The sequence below is a fragment of the Paroedura picta genome, chromosome 7 (genome assembly GCF_049243985.1).
Source record: "Paroedura picta isolate Pp20150507F chromosome 7, Ppicta_v3.0, whole genome shotgun sequence".
NCBI classification, from domain to species: Eukaryota; Metazoa; Chordata; class Lepidosauria; order Squamata; family Gekkonidae; genus Paroedura; species Paroedura picta.
Genome location: NC_135375.1, coordinates 122,445,572 through 122,465,872, shown reverse-complemented (window position 1 = coordinate 122,465,872; position 20,301 = coordinate 122,445,572). Strand labels below are relative to the sequence as shown.

At 54.7% G+C, this 20,301-nt stretch overlaps 1 protein-coding gene across 5 annotated transcripts in view; it reads left to right on the top strand.

Annotated features, from left to right (window-relative positions):
• Positions 1-20,158, top strand: part of PHC1 (polyhomeotic homolog 1) — a 33,144-nt gene extending 12,986 nt beyond the window's left edge. Inside the window, exons 4-16 of one of the 5 annotated variants that reach the window (XR_013232743.1) lie at positions 4,159-4,236; positions 6,838-6,987; positions 8,234-8,389; positions 9,351-9,852; positions 10,272-11,041; positions 12,068-12,230; positions 13,732-13,940; positions 14,713-14,833; positions 15,528-15,636; positions 16,189-16,336; positions 16,754-16,985; positions 17,681-18,041; positions 18,163-20,157. Coding sequence is in view for 4 of the 5 variants with exons in the window: in XM_077346265.1 (XP_077202380.1) it covers positions 4,159-4,236; positions 6,838-6,987; positions 8,234-8,389; positions 9,351-9,852; positions 10,272-11,041; positions 12,068-12,230; positions 13,732-13,940; positions 14,713-14,833; positions 15,528-15,636; positions 16,189-16,336; positions 16,754-16,985; positions 17,681-17,835 (2,793 nt within the window). In the remaining variant the exon portion in view is untranslated. Of the gene's footprint in view, positions 1-4,158; positions 4,237-6,837; positions 6,988-8,233; positions 8,390-9,350; positions 9,853-10,271; positions 11,042-12,067; positions 12,231-13,731; positions 13,941-14,712; positions 14,834-15,527; positions 15,637-16,188; positions 16,337-16,753; positions 16,986-17,680 lie in introns of all 5 variants that reach the window. The other 4 variants (XM_077346265.1, XM_077346264.1, XM_077346263.1 and 1 more) reach the window with 4 other exon arrangements.
• The last annotated feature ends 143 nt before the right edge of the window (positions 20,159-20,301 follow it).

Sequence of the window (20,301 nt, the reverse complement as noted above, 5' to 3'; positions counted from 1 at the left end):
TTGTAGGTATTGTTTCTCTGCAGGACCGCTTTGGCCCTTATTTTCTTAGCTGCAAAATACATAAAATAAGAATAATAAATAAGAAAATGCCTTTCCCTGCCTGAGAGCCTCCAACTGTTGCCATTTAGTGTGGACCAGCCTTCTCAGCCTTTGGACCATGGAAGAGCCCCAGAAATATTTTTTAGGTTTCGTGGAGCCCCAGAATCAGGCTGGAAGTGATGCCATCTGGCCATGCCTTCCTGCCCTGCCCAGAGAATTGGAGGGGGGAGAGAAGGGAAGCAGTTCAAGGCAGGGGGAGGCATCTGGGCTCTGCCCCCTTCCCCAGGTGTGGCGACCAGGCGAGAATGCCACTGGCAGGTCAGTTAAAGTGGACGGTTCCCTGCTTTCATGGCTATACTGGGAATAGCTTGCGGCTGAGTCCATGGTTAGGATATAGGGGGAAGGCCTGGGAGCCCTTTGGGAGCTCTTACGGAGCCCTGGTTGGGAATCTCTGTATTACCTGACACGTACATGAAGTCTTCCCATCCATCCCTATGGAGACCTTCCATGTCCTCCATAGGGATGGATGGAAGGACTTCATGTATGTGCCACGTGCTTCTCTTGAGAACGGCATTCTCTGCAGGAATTCTGCAGCCAAGTGTAGCCGCAAGGATGGAGCAAGGGAGATTGACATCCCAACTGCCATATGTACAGACACCCTTTAGCTGCACAGAGCCTGTGTTCCCTCTGAGCTGGGTGCATGAGCTCAACGCAGGAAGCCAGAGCCACGCAGGGCCTCCCATCTGGAGGTTACAGCCGCTCTATTCTGCTCAGGGTGTGGAAGTGCTTGGCTCAGCAGGGAGGAGGGATTAGGGGGAACACAACAGTTTAGTTTAGCTTCGTTTATACTGTATGGCATTTTGGCCAGGTAGAATTAGTAAACAAATATTAGGTAGTAGAAAATTCAGAATAAAATATTATACCAACATTTCGCTGTACGCTGTAGCAATACAGCAGAAAATAGGCTTACCAGTTTTAAAATCGTATAGCTAGGCAAGAGGTTAAAACAGTGTTAAAATTAAACAGCATGTCAACAAAAAAGAAAGGGCCCTCCTGTAAGTCACCTTTTATAGATCCTCAACTGAGCATTTCGAACACTACATACTTGGGGGCAATATTTAGCAACTTGTTTAACAGTTGATGCTTTCCTTTTCCATAGGAGAAGTTTAATTTTTCCCTCTTCTGTCTGGCTGAGAAGGTTTTCTAGTAGAATCTGACTAGTTCTGGCAGCCGTATAGAGGGGGTATCTGAGGATCATACGTGCCTCCCACCAATATCCTGGGCATTGTGCTAGTTCAATAACTAGTTGCCGATTTGCATTCTTCTCTCTCTCCCCCCCCCCTTTCCTCCCAGCTCACAAGTTAAAATTCCTTGTTTCAGACTCTTGTCCCTGCATGCATCTATTCTCCTCCCCCCCCCCCCGCTCACTTCTAGACAGGTAAAATTCAAGGGACGTTCTCAGAGCCAACAGATCAGTTGTTGAGAACAGGGGTAGTCAACCTGTGGTCCTCCAGATGGGGCCATGGACTACAATACCCATGAGCCCCTGCCAGCTGGGTATTGTCTGGCAGGGACTCATGGGTATTGTAGTCCATGGACATCTGGAGGATCACAGGTTGACTACCCCTGGTTGAGAAAGCAGCTTCTTTTTTTCCCCTGGGAAATTTGTAAGCGTTGTGCATAATTCAGGCTGAATCCTGTAGAGATCGTGTTATGTTTTCTATTACAGCTGGTAAATATTGAAAGGCAGATAGAACATGTTCTGTCGCTGTTGGTTCAGCATGCCTCTCGACACAAGCATCTTCCATCTGCTGTGTGGCCCATGCAGAGCTCCAGTCGTTGACGTGTCTGGCTCAGCACCAGCCGTTGCGTTGGGGCAGCTGAGCAGCTTCAGGTTGCAGCTCAGTGGCAGGATGGGTCTCGACTGCAATCTAGTGGACACACGTGAAGCTGCCTGATACTAAAGCAGACCCCGGTCCGTCAGTGCTGTCTTTTCCGACCAGCAGCAGTTCTCCGGGGTCTCAGGCTGTGGTCTTTCACTTCACCCCTACTGCCCGGTTTGTTTTAACTGGAGATGCCGGGGGGCTGGACCTGGGACCTTCTGCATGCTGAGCAGAGGCTCTGCCACTGAGCCCCAGCCTTATAAGCTTGTCGTGATGTTCGCCTCGCAGAGTTGTCTCTTGTGCATGTGTGTATGTAGTGAAGAATTAAGCAGGGAGAAATGACAGTTGTTGTCCCCAAGCTCCTTGGAGGGTGGGCAGAAGAAATAGCACAATGGCTTGATCGCCAATAATGCTTCTGAGGGACAGTCACAGAATAGGCCTGAGCCTCCCCACTATAGGCTAGGATACATCTGCCCTGCTGATTGGCTGTCCCTGGGAAACATTGATTCCCAAGCCAATGTGCTATTTATCCTGCCTGCTGCTTGTTGTGGTTTCTGTGACTGTGTGGAGTTCATAAGAAAGTCCACTGTCTTTCTTAGGGACCTTCTAATGAACTTTACACAGATGCAGGAAAAGCATTTCTTTAATGAGCTTGCTAATGAATTCCACCAAGTGACAGCAACAGTGCTTCCTAGTTCCAGTCCATCCTATGGGATACTCCCAGGGAAGAGAGGTATGTGATACGTTATAACCCCCACCCCAGAAGTAAATACAGTGCCTAGCAATGGTTCACACGCTCCACACTTTGTTACAGAGAGATCCCCATCTTGATGATTCCTACCTCTGAAGATGCAGGGAGTAAAACTGACCACATTCACACAGCCCCGAAAATCCACAACAAGCTTTCAACAATTCATATTCTGCCCACCCTCAAAGAACCTTGGAGACAACCCACAAAGCCAAACAATCATTCATTTATTTACACTTTAGTGACGGCCCCTCCCTGCAAGTGGTGTTGGGGCCGTTTGCAACACATAGCCACATTAAAGTCATCAAAAATCTAACATGTCACTGTCCTACTTCCCCCGTAGCTTCACTGACCATTCTGTTTAATACTTTGGGGGGAGAATCTCCTAAAGCGCAGGGGGGGGGGGGCGGCAGAACCAAGGGGGAATGAGATGGGGGAAGTAGAAGGAGACCCATAGTTAATCCTCTGTTGTCTTGGCCTCAACCACAGGCCGGGTGGAAGAGCCCCGTTTTACAGGTCCAGGAGCACTTTCTTCCGTCAGGGCCTGGATCTCAACTGGAAACTCATTCCACCAGGTGGGAGCCAAGGCCAGCCCTAATTCCCCGGGGCCAGGGATCACCCACTGGTTGGTCTTCGCAGTGCGTAAGGCTCTCCGGGGGGAGTGAGCAAGGCAGCTTCAGGGACGTCACAGGAAATGCCTTGCAGGTGGTACATCTTGAGGTTGGTTTCATTGTCATTCTCAGGACCATGAAGGAAGGGAACAGTGGGGCCTGCCTGACTAATGGTTGGCCCCTTACAGGAAAAATAGGTTGGGCATATGAAGCATACGATGGGCACTAAATGAGAAGCAAATAGCACGGGTGACAAAGATACAGAGCCACTGAATAGTTCCTCATGCAGGTTTTGTAACTGCAGAATGTTTTGCTACAGGGAGAGGCATGCCTTATTGTTTTGGCTTCAGTCTTGAGGCCTACTGGATCCAATGTAAATGTAGATTATGCCTCATGCATGTAAGTGTCGGAAGGATCTCACAAGTGAGTGGTGAAAGGGCCACCTCCCTGTGAACCGGCAGACGAAACCAATTGCTACACGCTACTGAGAGCCATTTCAGAATTGATCGTGGAGGAGGCGCAAGGCCCAGATTTATTGTAAAGATATCAGCTCCACACAAGTCCTAGCTCCTATTCTTATATACAATACATAGGACAGTCTTTATATGGTATGTACATCGCAGCGTCTTAATGATGAGTAGTACCTGAGACGCTGCATGGGGATGCACTCCCTGAAGAAGGGGCATTGAAGGGGTGTAGCAAGAAAACATTGGGCAACAAACCCTACATTTGGAGGAAAACAATATAATTTTCTGCTGTCTTGAGGATATTCTCTGTGTTGTACCCGGGAAGAGATTATTCTGTGCTTCCTTTTCAACCGTATTCTGTGCTGTAGGTGGGAAGAATGCATTTCCCAAGATTGCCCCGTTTCTTACAGGCCACCATCGCAGCCAGCCGACAGGCCAGCTCTCCGAACACGAGCAGCCCTCAGCAGGCGACCACCACGCAGGCGTCCGTAAGTCACAGCCCTCCTTCTCTTTCTCTCTCGCCGTGCCTGGGTTGGCTTCTTGGTTTCTTCTCGCAGTTTGGCATTGGGTTGGGAACCAAGACTGAATGGTCACTGTTGGGCAGTGTCTTCTCAGGGCAGGAGCAGCTGTTGGTATCAGCTCCTGGCTCAGCTGGCCTAGTCTTGCTGATCCACGTTAGAATGCCACTCCCTCCGTTCAAGTGTTGGTTGGACCTCATTGGGAATATTGTGCCCCAGTCTGGCCGCTGCAGTTCAGGAAGGACCTTGACCAGCCGGAAGGTGTTCAGAGACTCGGGTGGCTTTGGGGCTGGGCTCCATGCCTTACGAGGAGAGGTGGGGAGAACTGGGTCGGTGTTGCATGGAGGAAAGTTGGGCCAGGGGCGAAAGGAGAGCTGGGTTGAAATTCTCTGGTCCACCTCTGGTCCACTACGTCATTGGTGGTCCATGTTGGAGATGGGGCCAGCTGGATTACTGCAACTTTAGAGACAAGGATGAGGAGGAGTGGGTTCAAATTATGGGGAAAGAAGTTCCACTCAAATATTAGGAATCTTTTTCTGACAGGGAGAGCCGTTCGTAGATGGAATCTGCTGCCTTGGAGGGTGGCAGACTCTCCTTTGTTGGAAGTTTTTAGGGGGAGACAGGCTGGGCCCCTGTCAGGAGGGGGTGCTTCTTAAGTCCCTGAGAAGGTGGGGGGCTGGTCTGGATGGTCCTCTGGGGTCTCTCACACCTCCGGGTGATTCTGTAATTCTGCACCTCACAAGTTGTGCTGCTTTTCGGGGATGTATAATTGGACAGCATGGCTTGACGCCTGCAGCCCGGCCTCATCCAGTTACTTATATGCTGAGGACGTCTCGGGCCAGAGCAGCCGTGACCCCGGGCTCCTTTTTGGGCATGCTGGTGTTGCTGGGAAGGGCGGGCTGTCTCCTTCAGGGCCTTGTTGGGCTGGCCTTAACGTCCCGTGGTCTGTGGTTGGTGTGGTGGTGGTGGTGTCTGGTGTGGGCGTGTGGCTTTTTCCTACTTAAACCTTTTTAAATCACTGAGCTTTGACCTGTGGCGAAAGTGGTTTTGACTCTTGCAAAACAGGCAAGGAGCTGGTGGGGCTCAGGCATCCAGCACCACTGTTTGGGAAAGCAGGAGCCTGGAGCGCCTTCCGTCAGCTGCGTGGGGCCTCTGGCTTCATGGCCCCAGCCGGCTTGGCCACGCCGATTCATGCTTTTATCGACTGTCTTTGTGGGATACCCAAAGCTAGATGGCCAGACATTGTTCTTGTATCCCCGGAACCATCCCTGTGAGGCAGATCAGGCAGAGGCCGCGCATTGAGATATGGACTTGGGTCTCCCAGATCTTGGGATATTACGGTTGGATGACCTTGGAGAAAACTCGGAAACTGCACCGGGTTCAGAACGTGACAGCTGAACTAATCCCGGGCGATGACCAGCAGGAAATTCTCTGGTCCACCTTTAACATCTGCTTGGCTGCCGGTTTGTTTCCGAGTGCATTTTAGGGAGCTGGTTATGACCTTTCCCAGTCTGGGGCCACCTCTCTTGACAGGTGCCTCCTCTCATGCGGACGGGCTCCTTTCATACCTTCCCACACCACAAGTAATGTCCGCCAGTTGTTGCCTGCTGGCTGTTCTCCCCCTCGAAGTAGCCCACCAGATGTCCTCCGGTGCGTTTTCCCCGGGGTTGGCACTTTGTGGAATGGATTCCCTGCAGAGATGGTTGGAGCACCATGACTAGATGTCTTCTTACCATGTTGCAGGGCCCGTTAATGGCAAGGCTTTAGAAGTTATTTTTCTCTCTTTAGTTTTCTAGGCTGCCCCTCTCCAAAACAGTCTTGGGGCAGCTTACAACATAAGGAAGAATTTTGTAATGAAAACTTGAATTTGAAATAAGCTGCAGGCATGGGTGGAGGAGAGGGGAGGGGATGTTCTTCCTGGCGTGGAGTTGGGCTGTTTTAACCGCAATGGGAGAGCTGCCTTGAGCCGCAAGGAACGGCCAGACGTAAAGATCTTGACCCACAAACGAATATATTTAATAGCCAAGTGGGGCCTTTCTATGCGGATAAGAAAAGGTGCACTGCTGGACCACTCAAGGTTTGGGTAGAGATTTCTGCAAACTCAGAGAAACCCCCAAGTTTGCAGGAAAAGATTCAGAACTTTTTTTAAAAAATGAAGGGGAGTAGGGAAGAAAATACAGCCCTCCGCAAACCCCATGTCAAATCTCGACTGCCATTTTCTGTTACCATGGCAATCCCCAAGAGCAGAGTCCTCTCCCCAATCTCAGGGGAAATGACACTCAGTCCTGGGTAGGGGGGTCAGGAGTGAGATTTGGGGAGAGGGGTGAAACTCCGGAGGGAATCTGAGTAAAGGGGGCCAGAGAGCGGGAAAGCAGGTTGGGGTGGGGTGGCAGGGTAAGATGGAGGGACAGTGGACCCAAAGGTGGGTTTGGGTGAATTTTAGGGCAGGGAGTCAACGAGGAGATCGGTGGTATTTCCTCTCCCTGTAAGGCCTCACAGGCCCCCAGCTTGATAGCTCTTTTGATACACTTCCCCCATTTCTCCCTTTGTTGTTTTCTTCTGCCTTAACAGATGAATTTGGCCACGACGTCTGCTGCCCAGCTGATCAGCCGTTCACAAAGTGTCAGCTCACCGAGTGCCACAACCTTAACCCAATCGGTGCTGCTGGGGAACACCACCTCACCGCCACTCAACCAGTCCCAAGCGCAGATGTATCTTCGGGTAAGAGGCCTCATGCCCCCGCTGCTTTTGCCTCCCATACAGACGCAGGCCTCCTTGCTTTGGGGGCATCCTGCATCTCTGGACCAGTCTTCGGGTCGGCTGTGCTCTGCTGTGTCTGGCCACGAGGGCTGGCAGTCTAGAATCCCTCGAGCACCACTTTGATTCTCCTTGCAGGCGGGCTAGAGGGGCGGAAGACACCCCGTGGCTGCAGTTTGCAGGCTTTCCCCCTTCCAGGAGCATTAAAGATCCCATGGCATTTTTGTGAGATTGTGCGCAGTGTCTTGGCAACGTAGATCTCTCCTCTCAGCACACCTGGGCCTTGGATCCAGTCCAGAATTTCCTGCCTGAAAAATGGCTCATTTGCGTCAGGTAGAAAGGCCAGTTCGTGACGCCACCCATCCTGTCTGGAGGGAGATCCCAATAAGACAGAAGGAGAAACCACAACTCCCTCTGCCCTTTCCCCGCTTCTCCAAGCATCTGTGGGGTTTAGTTGCGCATCTACGGAATAACTCTGCCTCCCCACCTTTCTCTTCTCCTTCTTCTATAGGCCTCAGATTTTGGCCTAGCATTGATCATAGAATGGTAGTGTTGGGAGGGGCCATCCAGGCCATTGAGTCTCAGAGCAGATCAGCCCTAAAGCATCCAGCAGAAGCTCCCCACCTCCTGAGGCAGCCCGTTCCACTGCTGAACTACTCTGACTGTGAACAGTCCCCCCCCCCTGATATCCAGCTGGTTCTAAACCCATTACTGCAGGCCCTTCCCTGTCCCCCTCCACCTCCGACTTTCCCGAGTCCCTCAGCCTTTCCTCACAGGGGTTGATTCCCAGGCTACAGATTGTCCCCGTCGCTCTCCTCTGCCGCCCCCCCTCCCCCCCAATTTTGTCCACATGCTTTGGAAGTGAGGCCTCCAGGTGCAGTCTGACAAAGGCCGTGTACAGTGGGACTACGGCAGCTTCAGATTTCGCTGGGATGCCTGAAACCCCCTCAGAGCGCTTCTTCTCTCCTGTCCCCCTGCCCTGTGGTCCGGTTTCAAGAGACAAGGTGACCAGGGCTTAACCTCTCCAGTTAACCTCCCCCATCTCCCGCAAAGAGGATGTGCCAAAGAGGCAGCGGCTGAGACGGGCTGCGTGTCGGACAGGCAGGCCCGATTCCCGTTGTAACCTGTTTTGCTTGTGGTTCGCTTTCTCTCCTCCTCTCTCTCCCTCCTGCTCTTCCCGCTTCCACACCACCCGACCCTCCCCCGACAGCCGCAGCTGGGGAACCTGTTGCAGGTGAACCGGACCGTGGGCCGCAATGTGCCTCTTACCTCTCAGCTCATCCTGATGCCGAACGGGGCTGTGGCTGCTGTTCAGCAGGAGGTGCCATCCGCCCACTCTCCCGGGGTCCACGCAGACACGGACCAGGTCAGTGACGCCCTCTCCCGGAGTCCCCGTGACCAGCCCAGCCCGACCCAGGCCTCGGCCGTGCCTCTGCTTTGGGACAGCGGCCGTTCCATTCCTGCACGCTCTGCGTCGCGGCCTTTCTGCGATTGGCTCTGTGTCCCGTTTGCCATCCTGTTGTTGGCCCGCACGGAACGGAAGCGGTGCTGCCAGTCGCTGGGCTGGTTTAGACCTTGGCTGGGCAACGTTTAGCATCATCCCTGGAGAGAAAGAGGGCAATCCGGGAACAAAGCGGGAGCTGGTACGGACGGCTCTAGAGAGGGGCAGCCAGGCTGTGAGGCTCTGCACGCAGGATCATGGGCTTTGGCTGCTTTGGCTGCCGTTTGAGCCCGAAATGGCTAGCGCCGCGGCACTGGCTGCCCTCGGGCTCCAACCGCCCCTGCAGCAGCCAAAGCACACAAGCCTGCTCTGCAGTGCTGCCTGGGGAGAAGTCAGGTTCTCTGCCTCCTGCCTGCCCCTGCTTTCCTTCTCGGGCCTCCCTCGTGCTGCTTTGATGAAAGCCGTGCTCTAGTCCCCAAAGCATAGGTGCAGGGAGGTTTTTGGAAGGCAGGCCACGGGGTTCCTTCCTCTCTGTGCTGTGAAGGATTTTGGGGTCGGAAGGGAAGGGCTCCCGCCACCCAGGAAGGCCAGGTGCTTTGAAAGCCACGTCTGGAAAGTGCCATGAGATCTTTAATTTTCCGTCCACGAGCGGTGTTTCTAACCCATGGATTGGTCCTCATCCTGCCTGCTTTGCTCCAGGGGCCGTCTCTTGAAACTACCCAACGCTCTTTTCTTTTGGACAGGCAAAAAAAAGAAGGCTGCTCCGGGAGCAGAGATGAGCTTCCCGACCAGCTGCTTTTCGGCAGACTCAGAGTCCCGTTGGCCTCCATAACTGCAGCCTTCACTGACCGTTCCCTTTCTCTCTGCGTCCCCTCCCCCCCCCCAGGTGCAGAATCTGGCCGTCCGGAGTCAGCAGACGTCCGCAGCCAACGTCCAGCTCCAGGCTTCTGCCCCAAAGGCGGCTTTGCCTGGCAATTCCCAGGCTTCCGTTCAGCCTCAGGCGACGCACGCTGGCCAGACGCTGACGGTGACGCAGACGTCTTCGGGCAACGTGGGCCAGTCGCTTAACCTCAGCCAAGGGGCGGCGGGGAGCAACGGCCTCTCCGGAGGGGTGGTGTCCTCCGTGGGCAATCAAGCGCCTGCCGGCCTGAGCCAGGCTGCGTCATCGGGCACAGCGGGCAGCTGCCAGAGGAAAGGAACTGGTGTGGTCCAGCCGTTGCCAGTGGCCTCCGCCGCCCAGGCGGGCACCGTAAGCCAGGGGAGCCAGACGGAAGCAGAAAACGCCGCTGCGAAGAAGGCCGAAGCCGATGGGGCTGGTCCACAGACTGTGGGCATGAACCTGACAAGGACAGCGACGCCGGCCCCGAGCCAGACCTTGATTAGCTCTGGTAGGTGACTCTTGGGGCCTGGCATCCTAGAATCCTAGAGCCTTCCCCCGTGTTTTGCTTTGACCCTCTTGTGCACGCCCAGCCCCCCCTTCCCCCGCCCACACCAGAGGGAACTTGGTGCTCGTGTCCTGGAGGCAGAAGGCCCTCCGTTTCAGTGTATTCCCCCAGGCAGAACAGCTGGTTTCTTTGGCTTTGCTTTCCTTATTCGGGGCAGAAGGCTCATCAAATCAATCGAAAATGTCCAACGTTGCCTTCCCCAGCGGTTGGCCGTGTGTCCAGGCTTGCTGTACCTGCCTCCCTTGAGTGTGTGCATTCCCCCATGCTTGGTGTCTGTGGCTACGTTTGCTGAGCTCTGCCAGTTTGGGTCTCCTTTGGCAAAGGTTGTTCCCTCCAGCCGTAACCCCTCTTTCTCCTTCCAGCCACCTACACCCAGATCCAGCCCCACTCGCTGATCCAGCAGCAGCAGCAGATCCACCTGCAGAAGCAAGTTGTGATCCAGCAGCAGATCGCCATCCATCACCAGCCGCAGTTCCCACACCGCCAGTCCCAGCTCCTGCATGCCGCCACCCACCTCCAGCTGGCCCAGCAGCCGCCGCCCCCCCAGGCCCCGTCCCTGGCCCAGCAGCAGGCCCCACCCCTCCAAGGGCCACCGCCGGCTCAGACCCTCGTGGTCCAGCCCATGCTGCAGGCGCAGCCCCCGCAGGTGCAGCTGCAGCCGCAGCAGGACGGCTCTTGCCAGGTGGCAACCAAGTCCCCCGTCCCCATCCAGTCCAAGCCGCCCATTGCCCCGCTCAAAGCTCCCCAGCTGGGGGCCGCCAAGATGTCGGCGTCCCAGCAGCCCCCGCCTCACATCCCCGTGCAGGTGGTCGGCAGCCGTCAGCAGGGCTCGGCACAGGCCCAGGCGCTGGGCCTGCCCCAGATGAGCGTGGCCGGGCAGCCTGCACGGGGGATGCCTGCCGTCGTCCAGCCCGTGTCCCAGGTCCACACGGCCTCCCTGCTCTCCCAGGGCTCCTCGGCTGCCTTCCCTTCCTCGCCCCCCCCTCCCCAGGAAGCTCCTTCCCCGCTCACCCCGGGGGTCAACGTGGCTCAAGTCCAGGGGACTGCGCAGGTGGGGAAGTGCGTGACGTCCTCTCCCAGCATGGCTCAGGCTCCAGCCACCGCCTACTACGTGCAGCCCGTCCAGCTGCCTGTAAGTCACACAGTCAGAACGGGCTGGGAAAGAAAGGGGAGGCAGGCTCAGTCTACTGAGAGGGTGCCAACGGCTCAGAGGGTGCCAACGGTCGGATGCCTCTCTGCCCCTCTCGTCTCCGGGCGGCTCTAGAAGAGTCATTTGGCCCAGGGGTTGGCTAGAGGTCCCTCGACCTGACCCGGGTGGGGTTGCTGCTGAAAAAAAGTTATATGCCACTAAAGGTTGTTGCATTTGAATAAGGAGAAAAATCGAATTTGAGCTGTGTGCCAAGTGGAATTCTGGGTGAGAGCTTTCGTGTGTGTGCGACTGCTCTGTTACGTTCCTCCAAGAAGCTTAAGATCTAGTGAGCAAAACTTGCTCAGGATCTCCAGCCATTATTTGGAGGTTGGCAACCCTGTTTGGCACCAGGTAGGTGACTTGGGAGGGACAGGCCTCAAGAAGCCTGCAGGTGTCCCACCAGCACTTCTCTGAAGGAGCTTCCGTGATTGTCATGGTCATGAGAGGGCTGAGAGGGGACAGGATGGCTCCCCTTAAGTATTTTAATGGCTGTCCCTTGGAGGAGGGCAGGGAAAGGTTCCTGTGGGCAGTGGAGGAGAATGGTACCGGCCAGATATGAGGAGAAATATTTTCCACAGTCCACGTAGTCCGGCAGCGGAATCAACTGTGCAAGGAGGTGGGGAGCTCCCCCTCAGTGGCAGGCTTCAGGGCTTACTGGGTATCTATCCGGGAAGCGTTAAGCTGATCTTGTGTTGAGCAGGGGGGTGGACTAGATGGCCTGGATGGCCCCTTCCTGCTCTGTGATTTTCTGCCCTATCTCATGAGAGTTGAGTCAGCGTACAGTAGAGTACCTCTAAAATTGTTACATAAAAATAGAAATTTAAGATAAATCATTTAGATTATGAGTACTAAAACAAGAGTTAGACTAATATCCCACTTTGTGTCATGGGACAGAGGGGGCGGGGTGAGGGAAATCATGAAGGAGACCCTTTGAATTGGTTGGCCTGTTCCTCTCCTCTCCCCACCCAGAGCAAGCCCCAGACTTTGGCAGTCAAGCGCAAAGCGGAATCCGAAGAGGAGCGAGAGGACTCCCACGCGATGCCCACCCTCCTGCCTGCCAAATCTTCTCCTGTGGCGGAGAGTCCCAGAGGCACCGAAGAGAAGAACGGCCTGGGAGGCGAAGGGAGCAGAGGCAAGTTGGGCTGGATCCCAGCCACCCTTTTGGGGGTCTTCTGGCATGAAGAAATGGAGGAAGGGGCTCCACTTGAGGATTCTGCTCTCAGACCCTCTCAGAGCGTTCGTTGCGTGTGTCACAGCCGAAGAGCACTTGAGCAGACTCGGCCCTTCTGAGCCAAGCATTGGTCGAGGCTGATTGTCAGAGGAACAGAACTTTCTTGCCGTTCCGTCCGGCCACCAGTCTGCCCAGGAGCACCGCAGTGCTTGCTGGGGCCTTTCCTGGCTCCCCCCAGGGGGGGGGGTTTACAAAGCGAGTGGGGCGGTTGCTCAGCAAGGCATCTGATTGGCTGTAGCAGATACCTTAAAAACCCTGCTTCAGCGGCAGCTGCTCCCCCAGCACGAGGAGCTTCACGGTGCGGCAGGTGGCGGCCTATTGGGTGGAGCTCACCTGGGCGCGGGACGGGCAGCGGCACTTATGGGGCTGGATTGGCACTCTGGGGCTGGACTTCAGAGGTTTTTTCCTTGTGTGGTTTGTGTTATTGCTGACCTTGGCCTGGAGTCCGCTCTGAAAAGTGTGTTTTCCAAACAGTTTTTATTGCTAGATTTCAGTACAGATAGAAACGGGAAGGAAAACGAGAGAAGGCATAGCATAGAACAAGCATTTGTCATTTTCTGGTGGAATGAACTGGAAGAGTGTCTCATTATCAATTTTAAAAAGATAATAAAATAGATCAGCATAACCCACAAGACCCCCTCTCCCCGTCCGTCCGTCCGTCCGTCCCCCAGAGAGCTTTCAGATCTAGCGAGCAGGACTTGCTAAGGAGGCCTGGCCCAAGGAGACGACATGGGCCTTTGGGCTCTAGCTCCGCCTTGGGGGAAGGCTCCCCTCAATGAGGTTAGAACTAGGACTGGGCAGTTTGGTGGGCCTCGGCACTGGGCACCTCAGGCTTCCACGATGGCCGAAGCGGCCGAGGCCTGCCCAACCGCCCGATCCCAGTTTGAACTGTGTAGGACCTTGAATGACTCTGCAGGGCTTGTCAATGCGAGCGGCTCCACCAGGCCCAGGGCTGAGGGCTCCCCACCAGAGCCTGGGGCTGGGATCTCCTCCTCGGGAGGAGAAGAATGACCGGAGGGGGACTGAAATTTAGCGTCGGGTTTCATGTTAATAACTTAATATTTCTGTTTTTATCTCTGTATTTTGCCTGTGATATAATCCTTCCTCAGTCACATGCGACAGGGCAGAAAAGAAGTTGAATGAATCCTCATCAAAAGCTTTAGCCGTGTTTTCAGGGGGGTGGGGTGGCGTTTCAGACAGCTTTCTTCCTTCCAGCGCATGGAGGCCCCGTTCTGGCTAGACAGGTGAGGGGAAGAAAGGCCCCTCCCCCCAGTTTTCCCAGCCAGAATGTCCCCAAGCGCGGGGACACGTGAGACATCCTTACCCCTTTTAAGAGATGGCGGCCGCTGGGATGCCGGATTCAGGTGCGCCTAACGGTCAGTCCTGGTTTCTGTCGTTTTAGAGAAACTGGAGTCTGCCCCCAGCCTGGTCTCCAACACACTCCCAAGCGATCTGGCCTCAGTCGCGCCTCCCTCCGCCGCCATGTCCACGCTGGGCATGATGTCACGTCAGCCGGGAGACTCCAAGCCGCCCCAAGCCATAGTCAAGCCCCAGATCCTCACCCACATCATCGAGGGTTTCGTCATCCAGGAAGGGGCGGAGCCATTTCCGGTAAGAGTGCCCAGAGGACTCCTCTCCTCCTCCTTCCTGCCCTGGGTGCTGCCAGACGGCTGTTCTTGCGACCTTTAGCACAGGTGTGCAGGAACCAGAAGCGTCTGGGATTCTGCAGCGACACCGACGGAAGCATGCTTAGCGTCTGAGGGTGAGGTGGCTTGATGGAGTGATGTAGAGCAGGGGTAGTCAACCTGTGGTCCTCCACACGTTTGCTGGCAGGGGCTCATGGGAATTGTAGTCCATGGACATCTGGAGGACCACAGGTTGACTACCCCTGTTGTAAAGCAGCGGCCTCTAATGTGGAAAACCGGGTTTGATTCCCCACTCCTTCACAGGCAGTTAGCTGGGGTGACCTTGGGCTGGTCACAGTTCCTTCAGAGCTCTCTCTCAGCACCACCTCCCTCATAGGGTGCTTGTGGTGGGGAGAGGAAGGGAAGGCAAATGGTCAGCCACTTTGAGATCCAGGAGGCCTGCTGGGTGACCTTGGGCCAGTCACAGCTCTCTCTGAGCTCTCTCAGCCCCACCTACTTCAGTGTTGTGGGGGGAAGGAAGGCAAGGCAATCGCAAGCCACTGGGAGGCACCTGTGGCTAGTCAGAGTTCCCTCAGAGCTCTCTCAGCCTCCCTTGCCTCATGGGGTGCCTGTTGTGGGAGACGAAGGAGATTGTAAGCCACTTTGAGACTCTTTCAGGTCATCAACAGCGGGATACGACCCCCCCCCCGAGTTCTTCTCCTGCGGGGAGTCCAGTTTCTCTTCCCTTTTCCACACAGGTGGGCTGCTCTCAGCTCCTGAAAGAGTTTGAAAAGCCTCTTCAGGGTGGGGCCTCCTCCAGACAGACAGAGAACCAGCCGAGCAACTCCCCCGGGGGAGGAGGCGATCGTATTGCAGCAGGTGAGGAGTCCAGCGGGGCTGGATCAGACTCGGGGAAGGGTTAGCCATTTCCTTCCTGCCGGCTACTGGGCCTCGGAAATTACCTGCAACCGTATCATCATTGACCTACTTCTAGAGTAGCCAGGCAATCCGAAGCTTGTCTGAGAGCCTGCCAAGAGATATTGCCTGTCTCCGCGTCAGGCTCTCTAGTGTTGCTGGGGGGAACTGCTGCTCAAATCCTCAAATCCTCCCATCCAAATACTAGCCAGGGCCGGCCCTGCTTTAGCTTCCAAAATCTGATGGTATCAGGCTTGCCTGGGCTGCCCCAGCCTGGACATCCTTATTTCTCTATTCTTGCAAGTTTTTAGACTAGTTCTCTCTCTAGCGGGTGGCTGGAGGAAAGGAGAACGCTGAGTTTTATCTGTATCTTTGGGTAAGCGTTGGAGGCTGGTTGTCTTCACTTTTGGAGCGGCCGTAGTTCAGTGGCAGAGCCTCTGCTTGGCCTGCAGAAGGTCCCAGGCTCAATCCCTGACGTCTCTCGTTAAAAGGACGAGGCAGTAGATGATTGGAAAGACCTCTGCCCGAGACCCTCGTCCCCTGCTCCTTTTCTCCCTTCCTTTTAGCAGACCCCCTTCATCTTGCATTGTGCTGCTGCTGGTTGGGTGAAGGGCCCGGGGTTGTTAATCCATGTTCTCCTGTGCTTCTCTGTCTCTAGAGCAAGACAAGAAGGGGAACCTGCTGAAATGTGAATTCTGCGGGAAATACGGGCCTGCCAGTCAGTTCCGCGGTTCCAAGAGATTCTGCTCTGTAACATGTGCCAAGAGGTAATGCTGGTGGGGAGCATCCTTGAGATTCAAGGGGTGGCCAAACTGTGGCTCTCCAGATGTCCATGGACTACAATGCCCATGAGCCCCTGCCAGCGGCAGGGGCTCATGGGCATTGTAGTCCATGGACATCTGGAGAGCCACATTTTGGCTCAGCTGTGCGGTAGGCTCATTGAATGAGAATGTGAATGGCCTGTTCTGATCCTGTCACCAAGGCCGCATCCACAGCGGCGCTGATTTCTTGTGGAAATGCAACCATGTTGTCGAAGAAGCCCAGAAGTGAACAGAGGGAGGGGATGTTGGCTGCTATTCCGGTTTCCTTTGTCATTCCGACTTCCTCACGCCAAGATCTGAATGCAGTATAAAGGCAGTCAGTGAGGCCCACTGTCGCTTCTCTGTGCTTTGGGCGGGCGAGCAAAGGGACAGAGTCTCCAGCCCCTGGGTAGGCCTTGAGCGCTCCGGACGGCCAACCCTTTGCTGAGAGGGGTTGAACTGGCAGCCTTCCAGGGGCTTTTGCGGCAGGTGAGGCTTGACCCTCCCTCCTTCTTCCAGGTACAACGTGGGGTGCAGCCACCAGCTCCGCTTACAAAGGAAGAAGATGAAGGAGATCCAGGAAGCCAGCTATGCCCGGAGGCGGAGGGGGCCTCGGCGCAGCAGCTCAGAGATTGCCCGGGCCCAGATCCAGGGCAAGCGCCACCGGGTGAGGGTGCCACCTTCTCTTGGGGGAGGGGAGTTGCCTGCTGCCACTGTTCCTACCCTTTCTGCCCCCAGGTGGGCTTGCTTTCAGACAACCGATGCCTCTAACCGATGCCGGGAACCACAATATGAACGGAGAATTGCATCGCTCACTGAATTAATTAAAACTTTTCCATTGCAGTTATTCAGGCACGTCCTAAATAAAAACACACCCTCACTAGAATACATTCTGATGGAGGTGGGCTTGGCTGAGCAGTTACCTCTGCTTCCCAGCGTGCGTACTGGTATTTTCCAGCCATCGAAGCCCAAGTCAGGGTGGGACGGGGTGGTACAGCCTGCGTTCTGTTTGCTGTCCTGCTTCTCAGGGAAAGGACTTCTCTGTGCTCATCCCCTTTCCTCCTCATTTGCCCCGTTTGTGCAGGGCCAGGAAGATTCCAGCCGAGGGTCCGACAACTCCAGTTACGATGAAGCACTGTCCCCCACCTCCCCGGGACCCCTCTCTGTCAGAGCCGCTCACGGAGAACGAGACCTGACCAGTTCGAGCCTGATCCCAGCGGGCACTGACCTTCACGGCATCAACCCGGTCTTCCTCTCCAGCAACCCCAGCCGCTGGAGCGTGGAGGAAGTGTACGAGTTCATTGCATCCTTACAAGGTGAGGCTCTGGCACTCCCTCTGCCAACACCGGGGCCCCCACCCTGCTGGAGTTGGGCAGGGATTCCCAGCCAGGGTTCCGGGCTCCTGCGGGTTGACTTTGGGTGGTGGCATCTGCCCCTTCTCAGGTCCTGGTCCAGTGGCCTTGACTTCTGCTGGCTTGTGCGTTTTTCCTTTGTCTTCCCCCATCTGGGTAGGATAAAGGAACCATATCATAGGGAGCCAAGAAACATTTATGCCCTTGGTAGCAGGAAATGCTAGGTTTAGTCACTTATTTGCTCAATTAGTCCTCCTCCCTTTCACCGAAAACATCCCAGAGTGGCTCACCACATTCCCATCTCCAGTTTATCTTCACAACAAACCTGCGGGGTGGGCTAGGCTGAGTGCAGGAGGGGCCTAAAGTCACCCGGCAAGCTTCCATGGCAGTGTGGCAAATCAAACCTGGGCCTCCCAGATCCAAGTTGGGGTGGCCGAACTGTGGCTCTCCGGATGCCCATGGACTACAATGACCATGAGCTCCTGCTGCCAGGGGCTCATGGTCATTGTAGTCTATGGACAGCTGGAAGCCTGCAGTTAGGTGCCTTGTGCTCTAACCATATTGGGCTCAGAATGGCTGACAAATTGCACGCTTTCCTCAAGCGGCTTGGCGACCTTTCTGCAGCCCTCAGGCTGTGCTCCGTTTCCTAAACCCTGCAGGCTGCCAAGAAATTGCAGAGGAGTTTCGCTCCCAGGAGATTGACGGCCAGGCCCTGCTCCTGCTGAAGGAAGAGCACCTCATGAGTGCCATGAACATCAAGCTGGGCCCCGCCCTCAAGATCTGTGCCAAGATCAATGTCCTCAAAGAAACCTAACGACACAGCCACAAGCATGGTGAGTGTCAAGGCCATTTCGTCAAGCTCTTTGGACGCCGCACGGAAGGAAAGAGACCTCTCTTGTGAGCCAGTGGGCCAGTGCTGTCGAGGGCAAGACCCTCTTCCGAGGAGGCCTTGAGAGATCTCCCTCGAGGAACCTCCTGCGCTGCCTGGACAAGTCCCTGGCCTCGGAACTGCTCTTGAAGGTAAACGTGGCCACAAAGAGAGCTTTTTCTTGTAATTGTCTCTAGGGGCTTCTGTGGGGAAGGGACAAGGAAGGAGAGCTGCTTTTGAGCCCCCTACTCCTCCAAACTATTCGATTCCCAGGACAGGTTAATGCCGGATATTGGTCCAGCTTGATCTTATCGGAGGAGGGCAGTCGGCAGAACGGGAAGAACACCAAAAATGTCGAAAGCCGCCTTTCCTTTTCTCCCCACAGCTGGAATTCTCCAGGAGCCGGTGCTGGGTGGGGCCCCGGTCAGGGGAGGGAGGGAAGTGTTGCAGATGACAGAGGGGGGCTGGCTAGTGCCTGGGGGCGGGGAGCCTTCCTCAGATAACCTGAGCGCATCAGGGGCGTATGTACGTGTGGACACTTTTTATAAAAACGAATAAAAAGGTCTGTAGCACCACACCTATCTTCTGGGGTTAGGCTCTACCCTTTGAGATCCAGAGGAAAACTTGAGTGTGCTAAAGCCCCAACTGTTTTGTCTAGCCTTTTCCATTTTGTATCTTGTCATCCCCCCCCCCCCAAAAAAAAGAGCATACGAGACAACTCCTGTCAGCAGGTTTGTATCCTCTTATCAGAGGCCTGTTTTATTTTTGTTTTACAAAAATACTCCCTCAGTAAAAAGAACAGTTCAAACAGAAAGGAGAAAAACCAAGCTGCTAGTCCTCATTCTGTTGACATGTTACATCACATCGGAGTGCCGGCTTTTCTCTAACCCGAGGAGTCTCAGAAGTGGCTTGCAATCCCATTCCCCTCCCCACACCAGGTTCGGAGAGAACTGCCGTGAAGCTAGGGCGGGCCTCTCTGCTGTCACTCGGAAGAAGCCCCCCGCCCCTCTGAAGGTGGTTGTTTGGACTGGATCCATAGCTTGGCCAGGATAGTGAGAGCTTCGCACAGCAGGTTCAAGCGGCGTAGCCCAACCACAGACGGTGCCTTTTCACATTTTGCTTTGACCAAACGACTTGAGTAGGGATGCCCATTGTTGTGGCCAGAATTGGAACGGGGAAGCGGGAGACTAAAGAATGACGTGGCCGGGGGGCTGGCCGAGCGGAGGTCAGCGGAGTCTTCTACTGGCCACCCTCCCAGCAGTGGCTGGGTCCGACTCAGGACCCAGGACTCCCTCCCTGGCATTCTGCCATCCAAGTCCTAACCAGAGCTGACTCTGCTGAGCTTCAGGGATTTGGCAAGATCCGGCTAGCCTGGGTCAGGGCATGGGGCATCTTAATTCCCTGAGAGCTTAAGATGGGATATAACTGGACAGGAGGTGTGCCAGCTGCCTAGAATAAAGAACAAGAGAAGCATCTTGGTAGTCAGAAAGTTAACTAGTGTTAGGGCAGACTTCTGATAAAGATCCACTGGTCCTTCTACTAAGGAAGTTGAAAATTACACTGCAGAGACTTTGCCCACTGCACCATCTTGCCATCGCTGTAGCCTTCACCTCCTTCTGTAGCAAAGATGTGCCTTTCTTCACAGCTAAGGAAGTACCTGTAACAGGTGCAAGCACTATTGAGCTTTTCAGAAGCAAGAATCAGTAGCTGAATGTGGTTTTTTGTATGGGTCCAAAGGCAATCTAGGAACCAAATGGGGCATCTGCTTCTGTAAAGACTATTAAACTGCAGCCCATTTCTACCAGAAGTGTCAAGAAGAAAGCATTTAGGTGATGTTACTGGACCTCCCCCCCCCCCCTGCCGTGGTTGTGCCTTAATCTACTGTCTCAGAACAAAAGGGCAGAAATTTGTACTTAGTTCACTGCGAATAATTCCAGCGGGATGGATTGTAATGGGAGGGAGAAGTACTGCCTCATCCCTACAAGGGGTCAAATGCTGCATCTGAACTTGTGCCCAGGCTCCCAGGAGGGCAGAAACGCCTTCGGCCAAGCAGCCAGGGAGTCCATCAACCATGAAGGCATCTTAATGGATCTCCTAGCTTCACGTCCAACATGAACACTACTGGCCCCAAAAGGATGTTCAACATGTTTAGCCAGAGGTAGCCAAACTGGTTCTCTAGAGCAGGGGTAGTCAACCTGTGGTCCTCTAGATGTCCGTGGACTACAATTCCCAAGAGCCCCTGCCAGCATTTACTGGCAGGGGCTCATGGGAATTTTAGTCCACGAAAATCTGGAGGACCACAGGTTGACTACCCCTGCTCCAGATGGTCATGGACTACAGTTACCATGAGCCCCAGTCAGCACAATGTTGGCAGGGGCTTGTGGTATTTGTAGTCCATGGACTGAAGGGCCA